Consider the following 12,858-nt stretch of genomic DNA (forward strand, 5'->3'; position numbering starts at 1 on the left):
TGTTCCCAATTTGAACCACACCTGAATTGCAGCACCCAGTCATTTCTCAATGTTTCTCCAGTTATCTTTCATTAATTCCCCCCCCCCCATACTGTTTCACCTGTGGCAAAGATTTGTTATTGTGAAAAATAACAAACCATACCATGTTTCAGAAACCACATGCAGCGTTACGGGCCCAGATACACAGGCGATCAAAGGGAGATGAGTACTTACAAATTCCGTACCGTGTAAAGCAGGGTATTTTTGAAGCCAACCTTCAGGTTGAGGACAGCTTTACAAGGCCATTATGCCTGATTTATATGCTTTTGAAAGTTCTTTTCCATATTCTGCTCCAGAGATACCAAGTGAGATGCCATTCGGGAACTGCTACACTATTTTCTTGAATTTTACTCTGTAGAATTAAAGATGTTAAGGGTATTAAGTAATATTTTCAGAGATTATTAAGAGTATGCCCTAATCCCCATCCCTGTTATCATTTTCTCTTCAAAGATTTGGCAAGTGACTTTTGAACTTACCATCTGCTACCTCAAAGCATTTAACAGGCGATATATGATTACTGTTTTCAATTATTCAGGTGATTTCACGAGAATGGAAAATAAAAAAACATTCAGTGATTCTAAATGGGGATCTTCTGTTTTATTTTCACTTGACTATGGGATGGTGATTTCAACCAGTTCCACATTTTTTTAAGAGACACAAACATCCAGATTGTTTTCACAGATATGTACATTATGTGTTATAAAATAAGTGTAAGGTTATTGAATCTTCCTGGCAGATTAAAACTGTGTGCCCGACCGAGACTCGAACTCGGGACCTTTGCCTTTCGCAGGCAAGTGCTCTACCAACTGAGCTACCGAAGCACGACTCACGCCCGGTACTCACAGCTTTACTTCTGCCAGTACCTCGTCTCCTACCTTCCAAGCTTTACAGAAGTTCTTCTGCGAACCTTGCAGAATTAGCACTCCTGAAAGAAAGGATATTGCGGAGACATGGCTTAGCCACAGCCTGGGGGACGTTTCCAGAATGAGATTTTCACTCTGCAGCGGAGTGTGCGCTGATATGAAACTTGCTGGCAGATTAAAACTGTGTGCCCCACCGAGACTCGAACTCGGGACCTTTGCCTTTCACGGGCAAGTGCTCTACCAACTGAGCTACTGAAGCACGACTCACGCCCGGTACTCACAGCTTTACTTCTGCCAGTACCTCGTCTCCTACCTTCCAAACTTTACAGAAGTTCTTCTGCGAACCTTGCAGAACTAGCACTCCTGAAAGAAAAGATATTGCGGAGACATGGCTTAGCCACAGCCTGGGGGATGTTTCCAGAATGAGATTTTCACTCTGCAGCGGAGTGTGCGCCGTTATGAAACTTGCTGGCAGATTAAAACTGTGTGCCCGACCGAGACTCGAACTCGGGACCTTTGCCTTTTGCGGGCAAGTGCTCTACCATCTGAGCTACCGAAGCACGACTCACGCCCTCACAGCTTTACTTCTGCCAGTATCTCGTCTCCTACCTTCCAAACTTTACAGAAGTTCTCCTGCAAGGTTCGCAGGAGAGCTTCTGTAAAGTTTGGAAGGTAGGAGACGAGATACTGGCAGAAGTAAAGTTGTGAGGACCGGGCGTGAGTCGTGCTTCGGTAGTTCAGATAGTAGAGCACTTGCCCCTGAAAGGCAAAGGTCCCGAGTTCGAGTCTCGGTCGGGCACACAGTTTTAATCTGCCAGGAAGTTTCATATCAGTGCACACTCTGCTGCAGAGTGAAAATCTCATTCTGTAAGGTTATAGTTATAACTTCAAGTTGAACAAATATATTTCAAGGACGATGCAATACATGAGTCACAAATCAAGTAAACAGAGTAAGACATGTGTCACTTTACCAGTCAAAACATAAACTGAGTCCGAGTCTAGTGGCCACTGGCTGGCTGGCCACTTAGGTGGCGCTGCTGCTGCATGGCTGGCAGACAGCGCCGCATGTAGAGGACACGCGTAACTGTGCGGCGGCACTTTGAAAGATCGGCGAGTCACAACAGTTATAAGTTGTTGTTTAAATTTTTGCAGACTGTAGTGGTAGTGTCCATGAAGATGTAAACATGAAATGTCTTACTTTTGTAATGGGGAACTTTTTCATAGGATTGACTGGCAGTTAAGTCAGCAAAAAAGCTACTATGTGCTGGCATCAGTCTGGGCTAATACATGCAAGTCTTTCAGTTTTGTGGCTCGAAATATTAGTTAATTGATAAGCTTCATAAGTTGCTTCATGCTTTGAGTACAAAATGTATAACTCGGTTGGGAAAAATTTGTTGAATTCTTTTGGGAAATTTTTATACAAAATTATGTATGTTAAAATAATAATGGAAATTCTTGGATGAAAAAACACGTAATGGCATAAAGAAACTCGTAATAGGAAACGGTTAACACTAGCTTTTGAGCACACATTCACACAAACCCCTACTAAAATAAGAGCAAGAGCTCAAAAACTAGCGTTAACCTTTTTCTATTACATGCTCCTGTGTGCCACCCACCAATCCTCTGTAGGTAAGTGGTTACCTTTCCTATTTTGCGTATTTTAGCTAGGTTTCTATATGTTCCATTTCCATACTCCTTAGTAGAGTAAGTGTTGTTTGTTTGAAATGTAAACATATTTGATGATCCATATTTTAAAGTATTGTCTGCATCCATTATTTATACCAATATCCATTTTCTTTCAGGGCGTAATTTCCAGTGTTAAAAAATCACCTGCCCTGCGTCCATTGTCAAGGAGCATTGGCAGTTGTCGGAAGCAAGGGCTGAACAAGAAGGATCGACCAAGGGAAAAATCCCTGCTCCAGCAGAATCTTCTAACCTTGTTTGCATGTCAAAAGGAGTAAGTACCTCAGTTTACCTCACAGCATTAGATACGAGGTTTGTTCACATGTCTTGTGATAAAAATAATTATTTAACAAAATGTGCAAATCATTTTCAGCTGTTTTGGTCTGCATTTATACATTTTAGTTTTATTTTGTGATCTGGCTGTGTGAGTAATGGTTGTTTCAGAGAAATGTGACCTGAAATAAGTTGACTTCTAGAATACATAGATTTAAAATGTTCATTCGATAGAGCTACGAACAAAGTTAGAAACTGAAAGCTGTAAAATACAGTATAGACTGCAGAGTAAAAAACTGGTTTTATAATACTGTAAAAAAAGCATTGCTTAGTGCATCAAAATTGCTGTTGCTTTTTTTCTGTAGTTACTAATTAGTTCCTCAGTGCAGATTCTCGGGCCACACTTATATGGGGTTTTATGTAAAACGAGAAATTATCCTTGGTGGGTGGCCGTTGAGTCATAGTTTATTGGTTTGAATCCTGGTGGTGAAAAAAATCTTCTAGTATCTAGTTGGCATTGGTAGAAATGGTGGTGGTGTAAACCTCCTGATCACCATATTTAACACCTATGTCTTGGGTTAAATTTCACATTTCTTCACAGTGTCTCATGGAAATGGGCAAGTGTGGCACGAGGCTTCACCTTCTCTCATTACCATAAACAACATTACTTTATACACTGATCAGCCAAATCATTATGACCACTGCCCACTGTGACGTTGGATTCCACATGGTGGCGCTGTGGGCACATGACACAGTAACAAAAGTATGTAAGTGGAGCAGACACGGGGGATCACCTTAGTGAAGATATGGGCTGCAAATTGGGAAATCCATTGAGATAAGCAACTTTGACAAAGGGCAGATTATTATTATTATTATTATGCAGAGCCTGTGAACGAGTATCTCGTAAGTGGTGAAGCTGGTTGAATGTTCATGTGCTACTTTTGTAAGCATCTACAGAAAGAGTAGGAGGACAGTGAAACTACCACTAGGTGCTAAATGGTTGAACAGACACAACTCTTGACAGAACATGGGGTTTGGAGGTCTCTCTGCTCTGTCAAGTAGGATAGTGGTGATCTGTAGCATCTCCACTGGAGGAGCACAATGCTGGTGCACACACACTGTTCATCATACATTGTTAAATGTGGAACTCCACAGCAGACAACCTCTACGTGTTCACATGTTGACCCAGCGACATCGCCAATACGACTGCAGTGGGCATGGGACCATTGAGATTCGATCATCAATCAATGTAAATGTGTTGGCTGTATGGGTGAAGCAGATTTCTGCTACACTAGTTTGATGGTCGTCTCCACAAACACTGTCATCGAGGTGAATGATGGCTCGAAATGTGCAATGCGTCAAGGTCGCAGGCTGGTGGGAGCAGTATTATGCTATGGGAGGCCTTGTCCTGTGCTTGCATGGGACCTGTGGTAGTAATCCAAGACACGCTGACAGCTGTGAACCGTCTGCATCCCTTTGTGTGTGACATCCTCTTTCAGCAATATAATGGTCATCTCTGAGTCAGAACTGTGCTACAGAGGTTTGAGGAGCTTCATAGTGAACTCACTTTGCTGTCACGATGTTGTTTACATGTAAAAGTATTTATCATACACACATCCTGTGGAGCACAAGATGCTAAAATGTTTTATATATTCTAAGGAATATATTTGTACTTGCAAATTCCTGGAATCAAAACAAAATAAAACATATTACACAAATCACTGTTACTGAGTTCCATATTACAGTGTTACTGCATGTTAAGTAACCATGTCACCACAAGTAGTAATACTTGCATGACGCTGCCTCAACACAGACTAGCATATCTTCTCAGTGGTACTCACATTTTCATCTTCATTTATATTCTTCAGCCCATTCTGCCATGCGGAGTATACTTTCCGTTGTACCGCATGTTTCTTCCCATTCCATCTGTGTATGAAGTACATGAGGAATTGCTGATTAAATGCCTCTGTGCATACTGTAATTACAGTAGTCTAAACTTTTTACTGCAGTCTTTATCACTCCGATAAAGACTGCAGTATATCCATAGATTTCTTGCATAATATCATTTCTTGAAACTTTGTTAGTAGATATTTGTGAGATAGTTGATGTGTATTTTCAAGCGTCCACCAGTACAAGTTTTTCAACATGTCTGCGATACACGCACAAGAGTTAAACATGTCTGCTGAACAGAGTTATAGCCATAGGGACATGTTATTGCAAGTCCTTACTGCCATTAACTGCAAAAGTGTATACCACACGTCCCTGTCAAAACTAGTGTGTTGGTTAAATATCAAGAGGACCAGCGTGCAAATACACTAGCTGTTCTGCCATTTTGCTGTTCAAAAAGTGACATGCATACAAACTGAAATGTGTTTGGTACACATGGCATAGGAAATGCACAGTGCAGTGAACTACCAAGGGCTCATTTTCCAGTACCACAAGTGGATTTTACCTCAAGTTCAAATGGTGGTGTGGTCTCCAGTTCAAAGTCTGGTGTGACGCAGCTCTCCACGCAAATATCCTCTGCAATCTACATCCACTTCAACACACTAACTATAGTCAAGCATTGGTATCTCTCTGCAGTTTGACTGCCCCCCCCCCACCCTCCCGCGAGGGGGGGGGGGGGGGGGGGGCGGGCGCGCGCGCGCGCACACACACACACACACACACACACACACACACACACACCACTACACTTCGGGTACATAACACTAGCAGATTAATAGAACACTTTATTTCTAAAAAGGAAAGAAACGTAACTTAACTTCATGTCATGAGGTGCCTTATGTGCTTCCTTTGTCTTCTACTTGCAATTACTTTTGTGCACTATTACTACTCGCAGAAAGCAGGCTAAGTATTGTCATCCTGTTAATCAGTGCTAACGCTCTCAAAGTCTATGACTGGACTGCACCGTACCAGCGATAGGCAGCTGGTTATGTCGGCATTGACATGGGATGCTGAACTCTGTCTTCCTGCTCACTCTTTCCTTTGGCCCGCAGGTCATTGCCTTCTTGATGCCGTTCAACGATGCTGCACCCGTCAGTGTGCAGTCGATGCTATAGAACTGCACATCATCCGTGTTTAGAACCTTCTTTGATGGTACTTAGACCATGTGTTAGCACTCTGTGCAAAATTCTACCAGAGGGCTTCCCTTTTCATTCCTTTTCTGCAGTCCACATTCTCCTACTACTTTTCTCCCCTTCCTTTTCCTACTATTGAATTCCAGTCCCACACCACCCTTAAATTTTCATCTGTCTGAACTACCTGAATAGTTTCTTTTATCGCCGTAGTAACCCGGGTAAGATTCCACACCTGCAATTCGGGCATGAAGCTTTACAGTGTGATACTGCTGGAAGCCCCCACTCTTGGATGCGCGTGCAGCCTCTCCTTAGTGCACTCTATCGGCCGAGCTCGATTCTGTAAATCGTCGGCTGTCCAGTAGGATGCACTATTGAGAGGCTGCATGTGCATCTGAGACTGGTGGTGCTGTCGTCTTGTGACTTCAGTGGCGCACCATACACCTGCTTGCCCGGCTCGCGGAGCACTGCAGTCATATTGTATGTTCTCTTAATCACCTGTGGAGCTGGTTAGCATATAAACTTGTACTATTATGGTGCATGTTTGCTTTTTTTCTGTTTGACTATGCATTCATAGTAATATTCCTGCATTCCAATTTTCTTATTCATAGTTAGACAAATCCTTGCATTATTCCTATTCGATTTTGCTTATAATCCTGTGCTCACCTGTCTAGAAAACCTGTTCTTCCTGCCATCACACTTCATTAATTCCCAGTATAACTAACTTCAGCCTCTCCTTTTCTCATACATACTCAGTTGAGGGATTTACTATTCCACACTCGGACTCGTAGAATGCCAAATTTGTTGATCTTTGTGACAACATCCTCTTATTGTGCTTCCTGTAAGGAGATCCAAATAGGGAACTATTTTACCCAAAAAGATGCCTTATAATTAAGTCGTACAGTAGAGCTGCATGTCCTCAGGAAATATAACAACTAGGATGAGTTCTCCTTTCTTCCAAGAGTGCTAGTTCTGCAAGGTTTGCAGAAGAGCTTCTGTGAAGTTTGGAAGGTAGGAGACGGGGTACTGGCAGAATTGAAGCTGTGAGGCCGGGTCGAGTGTCGTGCTCTGATAGCTCAGTCATTATAGCACTTGCCCGTGAAAGGCAGAAGTCCGGAGTTCAAGTCTCGGCCCGGCACAATTGTAATCTACCGGGAAGTTTCAATGTAACAACTAGTTCCTCCTTGCTTCCAGCTCATTACATTATCAACAGAGCGAGGCCGTGGTTGCTAATGTTACCAGGCCATGTTAGTCAATCTTCCATGCTGTAGCTTCTGCAGCAACTGAAAAGATTGCTGTGCTCCTTCAGGAACCATATGTTAATCTGATCTCTCCTCAGTTACCCCCGTGATTCGGTCACTCTTACGGTACATCTGTTTGTATCACTGAGTCACAAAAGTCCATCATTTGTGGATGCGAGTTCTAGTATACTTGTCCATTCATTTGGCAGTTTAGTGTAACAGGCCTCAGATGGCACAACGGTACCGACTGACTGCTGTTTCATCCTCAGCTGATAGGCATCACTGGATGCAGATATGGAGGGCACGTGGTCAGCACATTGCTCTCCCTACCGTTTCCAATTTTCATGACTGGAGCTGCTACTTCTCAATCAAGTAATTCCTCAATTGGCCTCACGAGGACTGAGCGCACCCTGCTTACCAACAGTGCTCAGCAGACCCGGACAGTCACCCATCCTAGTGCTAGCTGAACTTAACATTGCTTAGCTTCGGTGATCCGATGGAAACTGGTGTTACCACTGTAGTGAGGCCATTGGCTATGGAAATTCACAATGTTCTCTAATTCAAACGGAGTTTTGTTGGAGGACAAATTGGGTGACACAAATACCAGTGTACACGTGGCCGTGTGAAAGAAACAGTGATGTAGTACTGCCTTAGTGCAGATATTAGTCTCACTTTATCCCTTATGCACATTACTGTAGCATGAGTTCACGGCTGACCTGTGTATTCGTACAAGGACATTGTCCACCCGTTGTAAAACATGTTCGCCCATGCCAAAAAAATTTTCACAGTGGGGTCAACCATCATACATGAAGAAAGGCAGTACTTAGCCTGTTATACACCTGCAACAATTTACTCCTACAAATGTCTTGTGTTATGCCTGCAGTCAGTTCAGCAAATGGTGCCATTACAGGTGTTCTACTTCATACTCATTGTAGACACCATGACCATACAAGAACAGCATATCTCCTTGTTCTTTTAGCAACACCCACAGATTTTTCTCACTCTGTCTACTGAATTTTTCATGATCTCATGGTTTTGCCACAAATGGAGATTTAAATCCCAATATATGTAATGATCTGTGTGTGGATTTTTATATGCTTCTTGGCCTAAGTGGCCACCTCATTTCTTGAAATTTAATACATCCAAAAATTTAATATGTTGTCTGCCTCTTCCATGGTGAATTGATTCTTCAGATTGCTTTATTCGTGCGTTCATAAAAACAGCTAGTTCCTTTATGCCATCACTCCACAAACTGTGTAACAAATCATAGAAACTCTGACACTGAGGAAAATCTTGTAGGACGACTAGAATATCTCACCAGCGCATTGTTAAAGAATGAGTACTTTTCCTTAGACGTATAAAAGGTGTTATGACCCTCATGGAGACACCACAGGCTGTGAAATCAGTGGTATCTTAACCCTTCGTTATTTATGTCACAGACTGTACAAGAAATATCTTGCAAAAGCTGAGTGTCCCTGTAGTGTACAATTCCATGAGCAAGGTAATGGGGAATACTGACAGTTGGCCAAGGATTCTCACCAACCATTATAAATTTCAGGCTGACTGTGAGCAAGTATGTAGAGGAACATAAAGCCAACTGTCCAAGAGGAGAAACAGATAGATCAACTGTAGTGAAACACACTCCGCAGTCAGGTCAGGAAACCACAGAATTTAATTTGAAAAGGCCTAAATCTTGGCAGCCATGATAGGCTAAGCAGAAGCATTAGAGACAGCCAAACATAAGTCATTTTCATCAGGAGGAGGAAGATGATGTTAAGTGCAATAGTATTTAGTTTATGGTACTGAAAGAGAAGTGCAACATATACCCATTATGTGACAGTAACAGCAGCATGAAATTGGTCACCTGTATTCAGATTTCAAGAACATGTGATGTCAAAACCTAGCACAGATGTACCTTGCCATTAAAATTCATTGTCAGCAGCAAGCCAGTGTATGCATCAATCCAAGTCATAAATGGACCCCCCCCCCCCATCCACTTTTCCCATAATTCTGTTGTCTACAGATAATGAGGGACCTATTCAGTTTGAGGGAAATCCATTGAACTATAGCATTATAATTGAGAAAATTATAATTATTTTAACATTTCTGGCCATGAAGGCTTACATTATGTGAGGCTTAAACTCCCATGTGTTCCACAGTTTTAACTTCTCTCTGATACTCTGGTAAAAAGTAAAAACATTTCATATAAACTACTTCTTCATCATCATTGTCGTCTTGTCTCTCTATGGAGTCGACATATTATCTCGGTTGTGGCAATTTTAATGGCAGCTGATGACGGATGCCCTTCGTGACGTCACCACAATGCCCTTTCTGTTGCCGCCACTTCCCCCAGAATTCATGTACCCCATCTGTCTACATCTAGAGTAAATCTCAAGTTCACGTATGAGAATATTTTCTAACTGTTTGCATAACGTGTATCTCAGGTGAGATGTGGGGGACAGCCCAATATTTACCCAGTTGGATGTGGGGAAACTCCCTAAAAACCTCATCCAGACTGAGCAGCACAGCAATGTCCATCAATAATCCACCAGGCAAATTCAAACTAGGGCCAGTGTGGCTCCTGATGTCCCAGAAGTAGTGGGTTCTTTGATGTGCTTGGCTTTCTGGCTGGGTTATTTTGTATGAAGATACATGAAGTTTATATTTTCACAACAGGGCAATGATATGCTGACACGAGAGAAAAAAGTTGATCACTGACACCGTCATTTTGTTTTCAGTCTTAATTTAGTTGTGAAACTTTTGACTGTAATGTTTCTTTCAATTTGTAGACATACGCAAGGCAATGTTTCAGATTCATACACTGTATTAGATACAGCCACTGACTGACAATATTGGACTGTAGAATACCTCTAATATTTGTTTACATATGTATTTATACCACAACTGAGGTTTTATTACCAGTTCTTCACCAACAGAATATGCTAAAATGTATCTTCCAGGTCCACATTGATTGCATCAATAGCATAGGATTTAAGGCTTTGTTCCTTCGTTGAAATAATAAACGTGGAATTTTGCGTTCAATAATAAGGTCATATTATTATTATTATTATTATTATTACACCTGGGAGAGAATGAGATACAATAATGTCATTTCCCTCCCTATCATTTATGATTAGTCATAAACAATATTCAGTTTATAGTGTGTGCTAATGTGCACTGCATAAATGCTGTCTTGCACACAATACGGAAATGGGCTGAAGGAGTGGTTTATTGATACTGTGGGTTCCAGATAACCAATAAACCAGAGTTGAGCAAAACCCAGGTACTTAAAAAAACATCCCATTGGATAAAATTGGGATTTTATAGGTGGTGTTGGTTTTAAGGGAGATTTTTTCCATATTGATGATTAAATAGTTCAGTTTAAATTTTTATGATTAATTTACTCGAAACGCTAACCCATTCTTACAACTGCTTTATTAGTGCCGTATTTCTTTCCCTGCCACCCCTGCACACATTTAGAGAATCTTCTCTGCCTACAGGTTTGTTTTGTCAAAATTTAGAAATACTTTGGGAGAGAAAAGACCAGAGAAGTTAGTGAAGATCTATAAATGTATGCATTGAAACTAAATTGTACTTTATTGTCATTACAATTCTATATAAAGTCAAAGTTTGCAAGAAATGTCAAAACACAATATTAATAAAATAAATTATTGTGACAGTAAATAGATGCCTTCAACAAATATGGTGGCTCTTTTTAATTCATGTAAGGCTAACTGTGTAACATTTTATATGTTAATTAAATTTTTCTAATTAAATATAGTTGGGTTTTAATTGATTTTTTGGTGTCTATTTAATAAAAAAATTCATGTTTTTTTTTAATTTTTTTAAAATCATTTGAAGAGTGGTTTTGCAAATCATTAACACTGAAATCATGATATTGTAAGAATTAAGTTAAAGATACCAGTCTTCATGAGAAAGGCATGACATAGCTCATAAAATCATGTGTGGTTCATAAAAGCATCAATATAAATGCAATTACACATTCATAAGCAGTAGAAGCTTAGAAGTATTTTGCTCCTATATACCACAAATTAATATGAAGACAAAATTTTGAAGCCTGTAATGTCCATTGTGAACAAAAATATCATGACCAATAATCGCCGTTTATTTTATGGTCTTTCAACTAACGTGCAGTTGTAATTAACAAAACCAAAGGGTGCTGAATCTCTCTGGAAAATACACTTCCATGATCACTTACAACTACTTGATCCCTATGTAGTTTGGGCAGATGCCAAAACGAAGCTTCAAGGAGATATAACTGTGAGAAATATTTTTGTCCCAGACAATAATCAATTATATTATAAATCTAAGAAATTCCATTGGCACTTCTTGTTCAATCATTTCTTGGAAAGTGCCATGCTCATCTGAATAGTGTAAATGCTCCATGCACATATTACCTGCATTCAGTTGTCTTTAAGCAAGAACTATCATTATGTAAATTAGAAATAAATGGGTTATCTATCAGTGTATTATGATAAACTTCTTTATGAAAAGTTTTCCAGTTACATAATTTCTTTTCTCTTGCAGGAAACAGCTGTAATGTGCATTTATCATATTTCGTGGTGGAATCTACGTGAAAAACTATTATTTCAAGATCCTGGTACCATCAAATTGCTGTACAGTTACTTTTATTGTATCTTTGTGTTTAATCATGTTTGTAATTTTGTGTATTGACGTTTCACTATTGCAGTATTGTTGTAGTGTGTACTTTATAATTAACATTTTTTATGTGTGGTAGTGTGAAATGATGGTCACTTACTTTTTTGCTATTATTGCTATGTTCCTATACAAGATTGGGTAGCATAAGTAAATATGTTCTTTCCTAAGTATTTGTGTTCATGGCAGCGTGAGTAAATATTTCAAATACAGTGTTATAGCACTTGTCTCAGTACAGCATAGGGAAAAAAAATGTGAGAGTCACACCAATGTAGAAAAAAACTAGACATTTACATGCAAAGCTACTGTGAATGAACTAGAAGATGTACTGATGTAACAGACTCTGAGAAAAAGTTGTCTCTATAATTAATGTGTAAATGTTATATGTGAAAACAAAACTCATTAAACATTTGTAGGATGCCCTGACCAGTTTGTTTGCAATACAGCCCAAGACCATTCTTATTGACCCTTGTTGCCCCAGTAATGTCAGTAAGAACATTTTAAAAAAGAACCATATTGTCAGTATTTATATAATTTTTCTGATAACCTTAGCTGTTAAACAACCAAATTATATTGCGAACGCCCGTTCCGCATATTTCAGTTTACATCTTATTTTATTTTATTCTTCTCAGATCCATATCCATCCTCAGATCACTATTATCCTGACTCACTGTCTCACAGCATCTGCAAAATTTCTGAGCTATATGTGCACTCTGGAAGATGCTAAGGGGTTAGCACCAACAGGAAATAATCAGTCCTATATGAGTTTGTAAAACCCAGAATTCTTGAGCTGGGTACTGGCAGTGCTTTTAGTCCTTTATGCTGAAGCTCTGAGCTTCCTTCTGTGATCCCGTTTAGTCATTATGTATGCTGCAAAGAGTAATTTTGGCTTAACTATCTGGATTCAAAAATGGCAAAATTAGATGTGCATTGAGTGGATGCTTGTCTAACATAGTTGATAGCAAGAAACCTGTGGCACATATGCTTCATCCCACATGCATTTTG

At 40.1% G+C, this 12,858-nt stretch overlaps 1 protein-coding gene across 2 annotated transcripts in view; it reads left to right on the plus strand.

The window, feature by feature from the left end:
* Positions 1-12,279, plus strand: part of LOC126471493 (exonuclease 1) — a 152,923-nt gene extending 140,644 nt beyond the window's left edge. For both annotated transcript variants that reach the window (XM_050099705.1, XM_050099707.1), the window contains 2 exons: positions 2,705-2,859; positions 11,725-12,279. In XM_050099705.1, coding sequence (XP_049955662.1) covers positions 2,705-2,859; positions 11,725-11,737 — 168 coding nt within the window. In that variant the 3' untranslated portion in view covers positions 11,738-12,279. The remainder of the gene's footprint in view (positions 1-2,704; positions 2,860-11,724) is intronic.
* Positions 12,280-12,858: the final 579 nt, after the last annotated feature.

The sequence above is a fragment of the Schistocerca serialis genome, chromosome 3 (assembly GCF_023864345.2).
Source record: "Schistocerca serialis cubense isolate TAMUIC-IGC-003099 chromosome 3, iqSchSeri2.2, whole genome shotgun sequence".
Classification (NCBI taxonomy): domain Eukaryota; kingdom Metazoa; phylum Arthropoda; class Insecta; order Orthoptera; family Acrididae; genus Schistocerca; species Schistocerca serialis.